Here is an 11,467-nt window from a genome sequence, read left to right as displayed (position 1 = left end):
CAGCCACGCAGAGGGTTAATCTGGTTTAATGAATCCGGAGCGGGTCTCCATGTAGACAAACCCAATGGGTCAATGCAGCTAAGCACTATCAGCACACACAGGCGCCCCCAGTCCCAGGCTCGCGGGAAAGATCCCTGAGCCCAGCACCGCGGGCAGCCCGGCCTCCAGCGCCCCTCAATCCTCCCCGCCCTGGGCTCCTACAGCTGTGATTGGTCAGCACTGCCTGGGGGCGGAGACGCTGGCTCCCGTTCTCCCCGCTGATTGGTCACTGCTGCCTGAGGGCGTATGTCCCCCCGATGACTCCTCCCCTCGACGCGGATTGGTTAGTTAGGGGAACGGGACTGCCTCGCTATAACCCCGCCCCTCTGCCCGCTGATTGGCTCGTTCGGGTTCCCGCGGGCCCGTGGCGCGAGGGGAGGCTGTTGGTCTCGCGAGGTTTCCCCGCAGCCCGGAGTGGGGAGCTGGAGTGAGCCGGGTGCGGACAGGTGGGGACCCGGGACCAGACTCCCGGCGTGCCCCGCGCGCGTGGGGGGGGGGGGAACCAGACTCCCGGCGTGCCCCGCGCGGAGGGGGGAACCAGACTCCCGGCGTGCCCCGCGCGGAGGGGGGAACCAGACTCCCGGCGTGCCCCGCGCGGGGGGGGGACCAGGCTCCCGGCGTGCCCCGCGTGGGGACCAGACTCCCGGCGTGCCCCGCGCGTGTGGGGGGAACCGGACTCCCGGCGTGCCCCGCGCGGGGGGGGCTGTGGGGGCCGAGTGTGGGACGGGAATGGGGGAAGGAGCAGCTCGGGATGTTATCGGCGGGTTGATCATAAATTCCCAGGCTGCGGCAGCCGCCCGGTGGGCACGTGGCCGGGGTAGAGAGACGAGCCGGTCTGTTCCCCTCTAGGGACGGGGAGTCGTCCGGCCGCCCCCGGGACAATGGACAAGAGGGAAGAGTCCAGAGGTCACCTGGACCCACCGGCCGCCTTCAGAGCCCCCAGACCCCCCGGTAACATCCACAGCTCTGAGAGTCCCCTCAGCTCAGCACCACGCGCTGCCGTCCCGGACGCCTGGGTCCCATTCCCCATCTCCAACACCTTAGGGACAAGCCCCATGCATTGCCATCCCGGACACCTGGGTCCCATTCCCCATCCTGGTCTTCCTCCCCATAGGGGCGAGCCCCATGCATTGCCATCCCGGACGCCTGGGTCCCATTCCCCATCTCCAGCACCCTGAGGATGAGTCCCATGCATTGCCATCCCGGACGCCTGGGTCCCATTCCCCATCTCCAGCACCCTGAGGATGAGTCCCATGCATTGCCATCCCGGACGCCTGGGTACCATTCCCCATCTCCAGCACCCTGAGGATGAGTCCCATGCATTGCTATCCCAGATGCCTGGGTCCCATTCCATGTCATTTCTCCCATAGGTCCTAGGGGGCTGATCCCTCCCTCCCATTTCCAGAGCCGGTCGGCGCCGCCCCTGGCTGCTTCTGGAGCGGTGTCCTGGAGGGCCGGGCCGCCCTGTTGGCAGCCCCAGGAGCTCAAGGAGCTGAGGCAGGAGAACCAGCGCCTCAGAGATGAGCTGCACAGATGGGCAGCAGGGGGCGCCAGGGCACCCAGGGGGAGGGCAGGAGCAGAGATGGAGGAGCCTGGAGCCAGGACCAGGTAAAAGGCCATGTCCCATTCCCTGCCTCCCGAGCCAGCCAGTCTCTCCCCTGCCCTCCGGCAGCAGGATCAGAGCCAGTCCCCTAGAGGTGAAAGGCCCCACGTCCATCTCTCCCTCCCCTGCAGGTCCCTGGACAGGGAGGCGGAGCCCCCAGCTGCCCGTCACGCCCTGGTCATAGCCCAGCAGGCCGAGCTCATTTCCCACCAGCTCCACGAGATCCAGCGGCTGGAGGCGGAGCTAGCTGGGCTCCGAGCTGCCGCCCTCCAGCAGGAGCCCACGGTGGCCGCCAGGGAGAGCACCGTGGCCTGCCTGCAGGGGGAGCTGGAGCAGCTGAGGGGGAGGAGCCAGGCTGAGGGTGAGGCCCTGAGGGCGGAGCTAGAGGAGCAGAAGAGGCGTGGCCAGGCAGAAGTTACTACCCTGAAGGCGGAGTTGGAAGAGCTGAGGAGGTGTGGCCAAGCAGAAACTAATGCCCTGAGGGCGGAGCTAGAGGAGCAGAGGAGGCGTGGCCAAGCAGAAGCCGACGCCCTGAGGGCGGAGCTGGAGGTGGCCGCTGAGCAGCACCAGCAGGAGCTGGTGGTGGCACGGGGGGAGCTGCAGGCGGCGCTGGAGGAAGGGAAGGCGCAGACCCAGAGGGCGACAGAGCATCTGCAGGGGGCGCTGGCGGAGCACCAGGCTGAGGTGAGTGGGGGGCTGGGAGCCAGGACTCCTGGGTTCTATCCCAGCTCTGGGAGGGGAGTGGGGTCTGGTGGGTTAGAGCAGGGGGGGCTGGGAGCCAGGACTCCTGGATTCTATCCCTGGCTCTGGGCGGGGAGTGGGGTTTGGTGGGTTAGAGCAGGCGGGGCAAGGAGCCAGGACTCCTGGGTTCTCTTCCCACCCAGGTCCCCTCTCTCCCCCCAGCTCTCCCGTCTCTGCCAGGCCCATGGGGCTGAAGTCGGCTCCCTGCAGCAGCGGGCCCTGCAGCTGGAGCAGGAGCTGGAGGCGAGGGGACGGGAGCACCAGAGCCTGCTGGAGCAGCTCAGGTAGGAACGGCCGCGGGATGGCGCCCCCTGGAGGCAGGAAGCCCCCATCCTCATGCGTCAACCCCCTGCTTTCTCCCCCCGCAGCACGTCCCAGGCGGAGCTGGCCTCCCAGCAGGCCCTGCTGCAGCAGCTGCGGACCTACGTGGGGGAGCAGGGGAGCGGGCTGGGCCCCGAGAGGCAGCAGCTGCTCGGCCAGGTGCAGGTGAGGAGGGGGGGCTCTGGAGGGATGAGCTACACACGGGCAGTTCCTGTTGCATCCTGCAGGAGGCAGGACTGATCCCCTCTCAGCAGGGGGTGCTGACACACATGGGGGGGACAGGACTGATCCCCCCAGCAGGGGACGCTGACACTCATGGGGGGGAGACAGGACTGATCCCCTCTCAGCAGGGGGTGCTGGCACACATGGTGGGGACAGGACTGACCCCCCCCCCAGCAGGGGGTGCTGGCACACACAGGGACAAGACGGATCCCCAGCCGGGGGCGCTCACACCCTCCCCTTCCCCCAGTGCCTAGAAGGGGAGCGCGACGCCCTGAGGACGACGGCGGAGCTGCTGCAGCTCAGACTGGCCTCGCTCAGCGACATCCTGGCCCTGCAGGAGCTGGAGCTGACCAGGAAGGTAACGGCCCCCTGGCACCACTGGGTCGCTCTCCCCTGGCACCCAGGGCTGGCCCAGTTCCCCAGGGCGGCTCTAGGGGGCGCTGTGCTGCAGGGAGCCCAGCAGGGGTCGCTCTCCCCTGGCACCCAGGGCTGGCCCAGTTCCCCAGGGCGGCTCTAGGGGGCGCTGCGCTGCAGGGGGCTGCGCTGTAGCCTGGTGTTGACCCAGTGTCTCCCTCCAGCCCTGTGACCCCCTGCAGCCCGAGCTGGCCCAGAAGAGCCAGTCCCTGCTGAGCCGCTGGCGGGAGAAGGTCTTTGCCCTCATGGTGCAGCTCAGATCCCAGGAGCTCGGCCACGCGGACGCCACCAACCTGCTCCAGAGGAAGGTGAGGGCCCGCTGGAGGGGAGCGGGGTCTAGTGCTGGGAGCCCGGACTCCTGGGTTCTATGCTGGGGGAATTCTGTGCCAAAAAAATGAAAATTCTGCACACAATATTTGAAAACTCGCCAAAGTTCTGCATATTTGATTTGTCAAAATAACACAATAGACTCATGCCAGTTACAGTTATTTTGGTGATTTATTTCAAACTGTCAGCGAGTATGTCGGTAACAATACAGACCCAACAAAAAACGATGCTGGTCATTTTTTTTGACAAATGGATTCCTTACGAGGCGTATTAATACGCAACTTTGTGTAATTCATCTAAATGACGCTACAGAGCTGTATGTCCTGCACCCGTTGGAAGCAGGGCAAGGGCCTGGGGGAGTCAGGGGTAACGGAGGAGCTGAGGGAGAGGGAAGGAGCCTGGAGGGTGTTGGGTGTGGGTGGAAGGTTTATCTTTGGGCGGGGGGCAGGATTGTTAGGGAGTTGGGAAGCCTCCCCCATGCAGACCCTGGCTGACCCCAAGCCTCCCCCGTTCAATCAGGCACATGATCATCTGCCTTATGTCCCTGCACCCCGCAGCCCCATGGGTCTCTGCAGCCCCCAGGCTCAACACTGTCACCCCATGCCCCAGTCTGTTCCCCCCACTAGCCATTCTGAACCCCAGTGTGTGACACCCCCCCAGTAGCCCCGTGTGCCCCGTTCTGTCCTGACCTGGCTCTGCGGGCAGGGTGCTGTGGTGAACTCTCCCCGGGGGGTTCTGCAGAACTGGGCATCGAATTTTGTATTTTCCCACATAAAATACATTTTGCCTAAGAAGCGATGCAGTTCCGCCTTTGCCCACCAGAGGGCGCAGTGGCGCTAGGACGCAACATAGAATCATAGGGCTGGAAGGGACCTCGAGGTCTCACCTAGTCCCGTCCCTGCCCTCAGGGCAGGACCAAGTATTATAGACCATCCCTGACAGGTGTTTGTCCAACCTGCTCTTAACAATCCCCAGTGATGGAGATTCCACAACCTCCCTTGGCAATTTAGTCCAGTGCTTAACCACCCTGACAGTTTTTCCTAACGTCCAACCTAAACCTCCCTTGCTGCAATTTGAGCCCATTGCTTCTTGTCCTGTCATCAGAGGTTAAGAAGAACAATTCTTCTCCCTCCTCCTTGTAACCCTTTACATACTTGTAAACTGTTCTCATGTCCCTTCTCAGGCTTCTCTTCTCCAGACTAAACACACCCAGTGTTTTCAATCTTCCCTCGTAGCTCATGTTTTCTAGACCTTTCATCATTTTTGTTGCTCTTCTCTGGACGTTCTGCAATTTGTCCACGTCCTTCCTGAAGTGTGGCGCCCGGAATTGGGCACAATCCTCCAGCTGAGGCCTAATCACTGCGGAGCAGAGCGGGAGAATTACTTCTTGTGTCTTGCTCACAACACTCCTGCTAATACATCCCAGAAGGATGTTTGCTTTTTTTGCAGCAGTGTTACACTGTTGACTCATATTTAGCATGTGATCCACTCTGACCCCAGATCCCTTTCCGCAGTGCCCCTTCCTAGGCAGTCATTGCCCATTGTGTATGTGTGCAACTGGTTGTTCCTTCCTATGTGGAGCACTTTGCATTTGTCCTTATTAAACTTCATCCTATTTTCCTCAGACTATTTTTCCAGTTTGTCCAGACCATTTTGAATTCTTATCCTGTCCTCCAAAGTACTTGCAACCCCTCCCAGCTTGGTATCAACTGCAAACTTGATAAGTGTGCTCTGTGTGCCATGATCTAAATCATTGATGAAGACATTGAACAGAACTGGACCCAGAGCTGATCCCTGCAGGACTCCACTCGTGATGCCCTTCCAGCCTGACTGGACCACTGCGAACTCCTCTCTGGGAGCAGTTTTCCAACCAGTTCTGCACCCACATTATTAGTAGCTCCATCTAGGTTGCATTTCTGTAGTTTGTGTATGAGAAGGTCCTGTGAGACACTATCAAAAGCCTTACTAATGATATTCCCTGTCTACCACTTCCCCCCAGCCACAAACTTTCTTTGAGAGGGTAACAAGCCATCAGGTTGGTTTGACACGATTTGTTCTTGACAAACCCAGGCTGACTGTTACTTATCACCTTACTATCTTCTAGGTGTTTGCAAATTGGTTGCTTAGTTAGTTGCTCCATTATCTTTCCGGGTACAGAGTTAAGCTGTAATTCCCGGGTTGTCCTTACTTCTCTTTTCATAGATGGGCACTAGATTTGCCCTTTTCCAGTCTTCTGGAATCTCTCTTGTCTTCCATGACTTGTCGATGATAATCGCTAATGGCTCAGATACCTCCTCAGTCGGCTCCTGGAGTAGGAGGCATTTCATCAGGCCCTGGTGACTTGAAGGCATCTAATATCTCTAAGTAATTTTTAACTTGTTCTTTCCCTATTTTAGCCCCTGATCCTACCCTGTTTTCACTGATATTCACTATGTTAGTGTCCAATCACCACCAACCTTCTCGGTGAAAACCAAAACAAAGACATCATAGGGCACCTCGGCCATTTCCACATTTTCTGTTGTCGTCTTTCCCCCTTGAGTAACGGGCCTGCCCTGTCCTTGGTCTCCTCTTGCTTCTAATGTATTTGTAGAATGTTTTCTTGTTACCCTTGATGTCTCCAGCTAGTTTGATCTCGTTTCGTGCCTCGGCCTTTCTAATTTTGTCCCCACAGACTTGTGTTATTTGTTTATATTCAGACTTTGTAATTTGACCGAGTTTCCACTTTTTGTAGGACTCTTTTCAGAGTTTGAGATCATTGAAGGTCTCCTGGGTAAGCCAGGGGGGTCTCTTGCCGGACCTCCCGTCTTTGAAAAACTGCCAACTGATTTCAATTGTTTTTCCCCTTAGACTTGCTTCCCGTGGGATCTTACCTACAAGCTCCCTGAATTTGCTGAAGTCGCCTTCTTGAAATCCATTGTCTGTATTGTGCTGTTCTCCCTCCTACCGTTCCTTTTACAATCATGAACTCTTCCATTTCATGGGTACTTTCGCCCAGCTGCCTTCCACTTCCAAAGTCCCAGGAAAGCCGCCGGCTGTTCCAGTGCACAGCGCCCTCTGGTGGGCAACAGACGGAACCGCAGCACTTCTTAGGCAAAACGTTTGTTATGCGGGAAACTACGAAATTGTGCGAGACCGAGGGATTGGGCACGTCCGCGGATGCGCAGAATCCGCCCCGGTGTAGCTCTATCCCCCACTCTCTGTCTAGGTCTCAGAGCTGCAGGGCGAAGTGGAGTCAAGGGACCAGAAGATGGCGCTGCTGCTTCACAGTCTTCAGGACAAGACAGCTGAGGCCGATATGGAACGAGTGAACAGCAAGGTTTGATCCTGGCTCAAGGGGGCGGGAATGGGGCAGGGGCCTTTCCCCTCTAGGGGGCGCCGGCTCCCATCCAGCCCCAGGGCAGGCACTGACTGGCTCAGGAGGGCGGGGAATGGGGCTTGTCCCATCTAGGGGGCACCACCTCCCATCCAGCCCCGGGGCAGGCACTGACTGGCTCAGGGGGGCAGGGGATGGCACCTGGGGGGTGGGGCACTGACTGGCTCAGGGGGGCAGGGGATGGCACCTGGGGGGTGGGGCACTGACTGGCTCAGGGGGGCAGGGGATGGCACCTGGGGGGTGGGGCACTGACTGGCTCAGGGGGGCAGGGGATGGCACCTGGGGGGTGGGGCACTGACTGGCTCAGGGGGGCAGGGGATGGCACCCGGGGCGGGCACTGGCTGGCTCAGGGGGCCAGGGGATGGCACCCGGGGCAGGCACTGGCTGGCTCAGGGGGACAGGGGATGGCACCTGGGGGGTGGGGCACTGACTGGCTCAGGGGGGCAGGGGATGGCACCCGGGGCAGGCACTGGCTGGCACGGGCACTCTGCTCCCTTACAGAGGCTCCGGGCCGAGCTGTCTCACCAGGAGGACTCAGGGCAGCGTCTCCAGCGCCGGGCGGAAGCAGCCGAGGGCGTCTTGCGGGGTCTTGTGGAGAGCGTGAGCAGGTACCTCTCGGGGGCGCTCTACAGACAAACAGGGGGGCCCTGGGGACTAGAGCCCTTTCCTCTCTAGGGGGCGCCGGCTCCGATCTGGCCCCACCCAGGATCTCTGGCTCTGATCTTGTCCCTCCATTAGCATGAACTTATAATCAGCTGCTCCCGCCACACCCCCGCTACCCAGAATCCTTTGCTGCAGTGTTTTGGCATCTGTGGACCATCAGCCCCTGGGGCTGGCGTGATTGAGGTCACGGCCCTGTCTGTCCCCTCATCCTCCAGTTCTGGGGTCACAGGCCCGGAGGGTGGGGACGTGAGGTGTGTGATTGGTTGGGATGTGGAGGTCATGCCCTCTGACCCTCAGTCTCATCCTGACCACAGGCTCCACCAGCAGGTTGGGGGGCAGGAGGCGGAGTTGAAGGCAGCTGCACTGAACCTGGCAGGGCTGGGAAACCGAGTCACCTTCGCCGCCAAGAGAGTCGACACCATCCAAGGTGAGAGGGACGAACCGCAGCACTGAATCCGACCGACAGGTCCCATCTACCCTGGTGTCCTGCCTGCCCCAGGGCAGACCTGCGGGCCCATCCAGCCCAGTGTCCCGGATCATATCTTCTGTGGGTCTCAATGGAGTACATGATCCCCCTTCACTTCCTGTCCCAAACTTTTGAGCGGAGTTACTGTGCGGCTGTTGCCAGCCACCCTGCCCCAGAGCTGGCTGCATTTCAGCGCCAGATGGGCCATCCCCTGCAGCATCCCTGTGGGGCTGTTCCCAGCTGCCCCACCCCAGAGGTGGCTGCATCTCTGGGCCATAGCTCTACATCTGTGCCATTGCAGGGCTGGTGTCTCGTAAAGTGGCCCTGGCTCGACTGCAGAGAGAGGAGCAGCCCAAGGCCGCTGGGTCAGAGAACGACGGGTGAGTCCTGTCCAGCCCCACCCCACCCTGGGGACGGGAACCAGCCGATGGCACAGCGCTTGTAGGGGCACCATGAGGGAGTGGGGTCTAGTGGTTAGAGCAGCAGGGGGCTGGGAGCCAGAAGTTCTGGGTTCCATCCCCTGCTCTGGGAGGGGAGTGGGGTCCAGTGGTTAGAGCAGGGGGGGCTGGAGCCAGGACTCCTGCGGGGGCCATCTGACTCCCTCGCTCCCCCCTTCCCTCCCAGCCTGTCCCACGAGGCTCTCCGGGCCGAGCTGGCCCTGCTGCACCAGGAGCGGGACCGTCTGGTGGCCGAGCTGAAGAAGGGGGCCCAGATCCTCGAGCAGCAGGTGGCCGAAGCCCGGGAGAAAGGTACGTGGGCCGGGTCGAGCTCGACGGTGCCCCCGGTGGCACAGGTGGAACCGCACCTGACAGTCTTTCCCCACTGCTGGCTGGGGTGCGGCCCCTACTGGCCACAGCTGGAAGTGCAGGGAGGAGGCCCAAGGTCCCGGCAGGTCAGTAACAAACCCGTCCTGTCGCAGCGGAGCGGGAGCTGCGGGAGGCGACGCGGAGCCTGCAGGGGGCGCTGGAGCAGAAGGAGGAGGCGGAGCGGGAGCGGCGGCAGCAGCAGGGGCAGCTGGAGGGGGCGCAGCGGGAGCTGCGGGAGAGCCTGGAGGAGGCCGAGGGGCTGAGACGGGAACTGGCCGGGCTGCAGCATGAATATGAGAGAGGTACAGGGTGGGGAGGGCTGGGGGGGTGCTTCAGGCAGCGGGACGGGGGTCAGCTCGAGGTGCCATGCTGAGGGGAGAGGATCAGCGGGGGCTGCCATGCTGCGGGAAGCGGGGCAGAGGTCGGGGGGTGCCATACTGCAGGGTGGGGGCACCATGCTGCGGAGAGTGGGGCAGGGGTCAGCGTGGGGGGCCATGCTGCGGGGGGAGGGCACCAGGCTGCAGGGAGCAGAGCAGGGGCTCGGTGGGGGACTGCAATGCGAGGGCTCAGTGGGGGCTTTGGAGATTGGAGTGGGGGCTCTGCGGGGGGGGCCAGGGAGCGGGATGGGGGCTTGGCAGGGGTGCCAGGCTGCAGGGAGCAGCAGGGAATGCCATGCAGAGCGGGGTGGGGGCTCGGCGGGGGGCACTGGGCTGTGGGGAGCCGGCTGGGGGGGTGAGTGGCAGGGGGTATTGGGGAGCAGGGGTGGGTGCTGGGCTGTGGGGAGCAGGGCTGGGGGCGGCGAGAGTCAGAGGGGGGCACCAGGGACCGAGCGGGCAGCAGCAGGGGGGCGGTGAGGGTCAGTGGGGGGGACCTGGCGGGGAGCAGCAGGGGGCGCTCTCCCCTGGCAGTCAGCCCTCCCCCCCCATTGCCCCCCAGCCCTCCAGGAGAAGGTGACGGAGGTGGAGACGCGGCTGCGGCGGGATCTCTCGGAGCTGGAGCAGCGGCTCGGCGAGGCCCGAAGGGAGCACACGAAGGCTGGTGAGAGACGCCCCCCCGGCCCCCATCACCCCCAGCTAGCCGAGCCCCCGGCTCCCCCGCAGCCCCCTCACCCGCCCTCTCCCCGCAGTGGTGGCCCTGCGCCAGGCCGAGCGCCAGGCGGCCCGGGACAGAGCCAGGAGCCAGGAGCTGGCGCGGCTGCAGGAGGAAGCCAAGCGGGAGGAGACGGGCCGGCTGGGCGCGCGGCTCCAGGCGCTGGAGAGAGACAAGAACCTGCTGCTGGTAGGTGCTGGCTTGGGGGGTGCCGCTGCCGGAGCCCCCCAGTGCCTGTCTGCAGCCCCTGTGTCCCAGGCCTGGGCTCCCCTGGGAGCCGCGTGCGCCCCCCTTCCTGACCCCGCCTCTCCCCCAGGCCACGCTGCGGCAGGAGGGGCTCCTGGCCCAGTACAAGCGGAACCGGCTGGCGGCCCGGCGGGACCCAGGGGAGCCGGTAGGGCCCGGCCAGCAGCCACCGCCGGGGAAAGGGGGAGCCCGGCCTCCCTCCAAAGGTACCGACCTGCCTCCAGCCCCCCACCGGGATCCCCCCCAGAGCGCTCCCTCCCCCCACCCCCACCCGGGCCATGGCCCACCCAGAGGCCCCCACCCGAGTCCCTCCAGCCTGGGCTGTGGCCCACCCAGAGCGCTCCCCCCCCCCAACCACCTGGGCCATGGCCCACCCAGGGGCCTCCACCCGAGTCCCTCCAGCCTGGGCTGTGGCCCCCCTAGAGTTTCCCTGCTAGGATCCCCCTGCCCCACCTGGGCTGTGGCCCCCCTGCCTTCCCCTCCCCCCTGCCAGGATCCCCACCCAGGCGGGGCTACGCCCCCCACCCCCTCACCTGCTACGATCTCCCCCCAGAGACCCTGGCTGCGGTGCTGGACGACCTGCAGAGCCTCAGCACGGCCCTGCTGCGGGAGGAGGAGGAGGAGGAGACGCCGCCAGGGGAGGAAGGCAGCGCCGAGGATGAGGAGGAGCCGCCCTGATGGGGGGCTGGGGGAGCTGCTCCCCGTCTGGCAGCTGCTTTTCATGGATGTGGAATAAAGATCATTTGAATTAAACACGAACACGTTCCTCTAGCTGGTTCCTTCCCTCCCCAGCTCTAACCACTAGACCCCACTCCCCTGCCAGAGCCAGAGAGAGAACCCAGGTGTCCTGCCTCCTAGGCCCCCTGCTCTAACCACCAGCCAGAGCTGGGGAGAGAACCCAGGGGAGTCCTGGCTCCTGCCCTCCCCCGCTCTAACCACCAGACCCCACTTCCCTCCTAGATCCAGGGAGAGAACCCAGGAGTCCTGGCTCCCACATACCTTGTTTGTGTGTGGGGGGGAAATCTTGTGGATTTTGCGCGCGGGCACACACACACACACACACACACACACACACACACGCACCCCCACCCCCATTAGCAGGTGCTGTTAATTACTCCCGTTTCTTAATGATTGGCCCCCTGCTGTTGCCTTGACCC

At 62.9% G+C, this 11,467-nt stretch overlaps 1 protein-coding gene across 3 annotated transcripts; it reads left to right on the top strand.

Moving 5' to 3' along the window:
* The first annotated feature begins 407 nt into the window (after positions 1-407).
* On the top strand, positions 408-11,019 carry LOC123345564 (coiled-coil alpha-helical rod protein 1-like). 3 transcript variants are annotated; one of them, XM_044982541.1, is made up of 18 exons: positions 408-475; positions 889-990; positions 1,410-1,647; positions 1,774-2,326; positions 2,546-2,667; positions 2,752-2,869; positions 3,174-3,284; positions 3,505-3,648; positions 6,873-6,983; positions 7,542-7,648; positions 8,018-8,130; positions 8,471-8,549; positions 8,794-8,918; positions 9,089-9,277; positions 9,912-10,013; positions 10,102-10,253; positions 10,381-10,516; positions 10,864-11,019. In XM_044982541.1, exons 2-18 carry the CDS (start codon positions 921-923, stop codon positions 10,986-10,988), a joined length of 2,595 nt encoding a protein of 864 aa, XP_044838476.1. In that variant the 5' UTR covers positions 408-475; positions 889-920; the 3' UTR covers positions 10,989-11,019. The 3 variants fall into 3 exon arrangements, with proteins under 3 accessions (XP_044838476.1, XP_044838474.1, XP_044838475.1); XM_044982539.1 differs by having other exon boundaries at positions 431-485; XM_044982540.1 differs by lacking the exon at positions 408-475 and having other exon boundaries at positions 832-990.
* Positions 11,020-11,467: the final 448 nt, after the last annotated feature.

The sequence above is a fragment of the Mauremys mutica genome, chromosome 12 (genome assembly GCF_020497125.1).
Source record: "Mauremys mutica isolate MM-2020 ecotype Southern chromosome 12, ASM2049712v1, whole genome shotgun sequence".
In the NCBI taxonomy this organism is placed as follows: Eukaryota; Metazoa; Chordata; order Testudines; family Geoemydidae; genus Mauremys; species Mauremys mutica.
Note: the sequence above shows the minus strand (reverse complement) of the source record. Positions and strands in the feature narration are given on the sequence as shown.

Coding starts and splice junctions, on each gene's coding strand:
- LOC123345564 (XM_044982541.1), top strand. CDS start 921: ATGGACAAGAGGGAAGAGTCCAGAGGTCACCTGGACCCACCGGCCGCC. Junction 2,668..2,751: donor AGCCTGCTGGAGCAGCTCAG/GTAGGAACGGCC, acceptor CTCCCCCCGCAG/CACGTCCCAGGCGGAGCTGG. Junction 10,254..10,380: donor GAGACAAGAACCTGCTGCTG/GTAGGTGCTGGC, acceptor CCTCTCCCCCAG/GCCACGCTGCGGCAGGAGGG.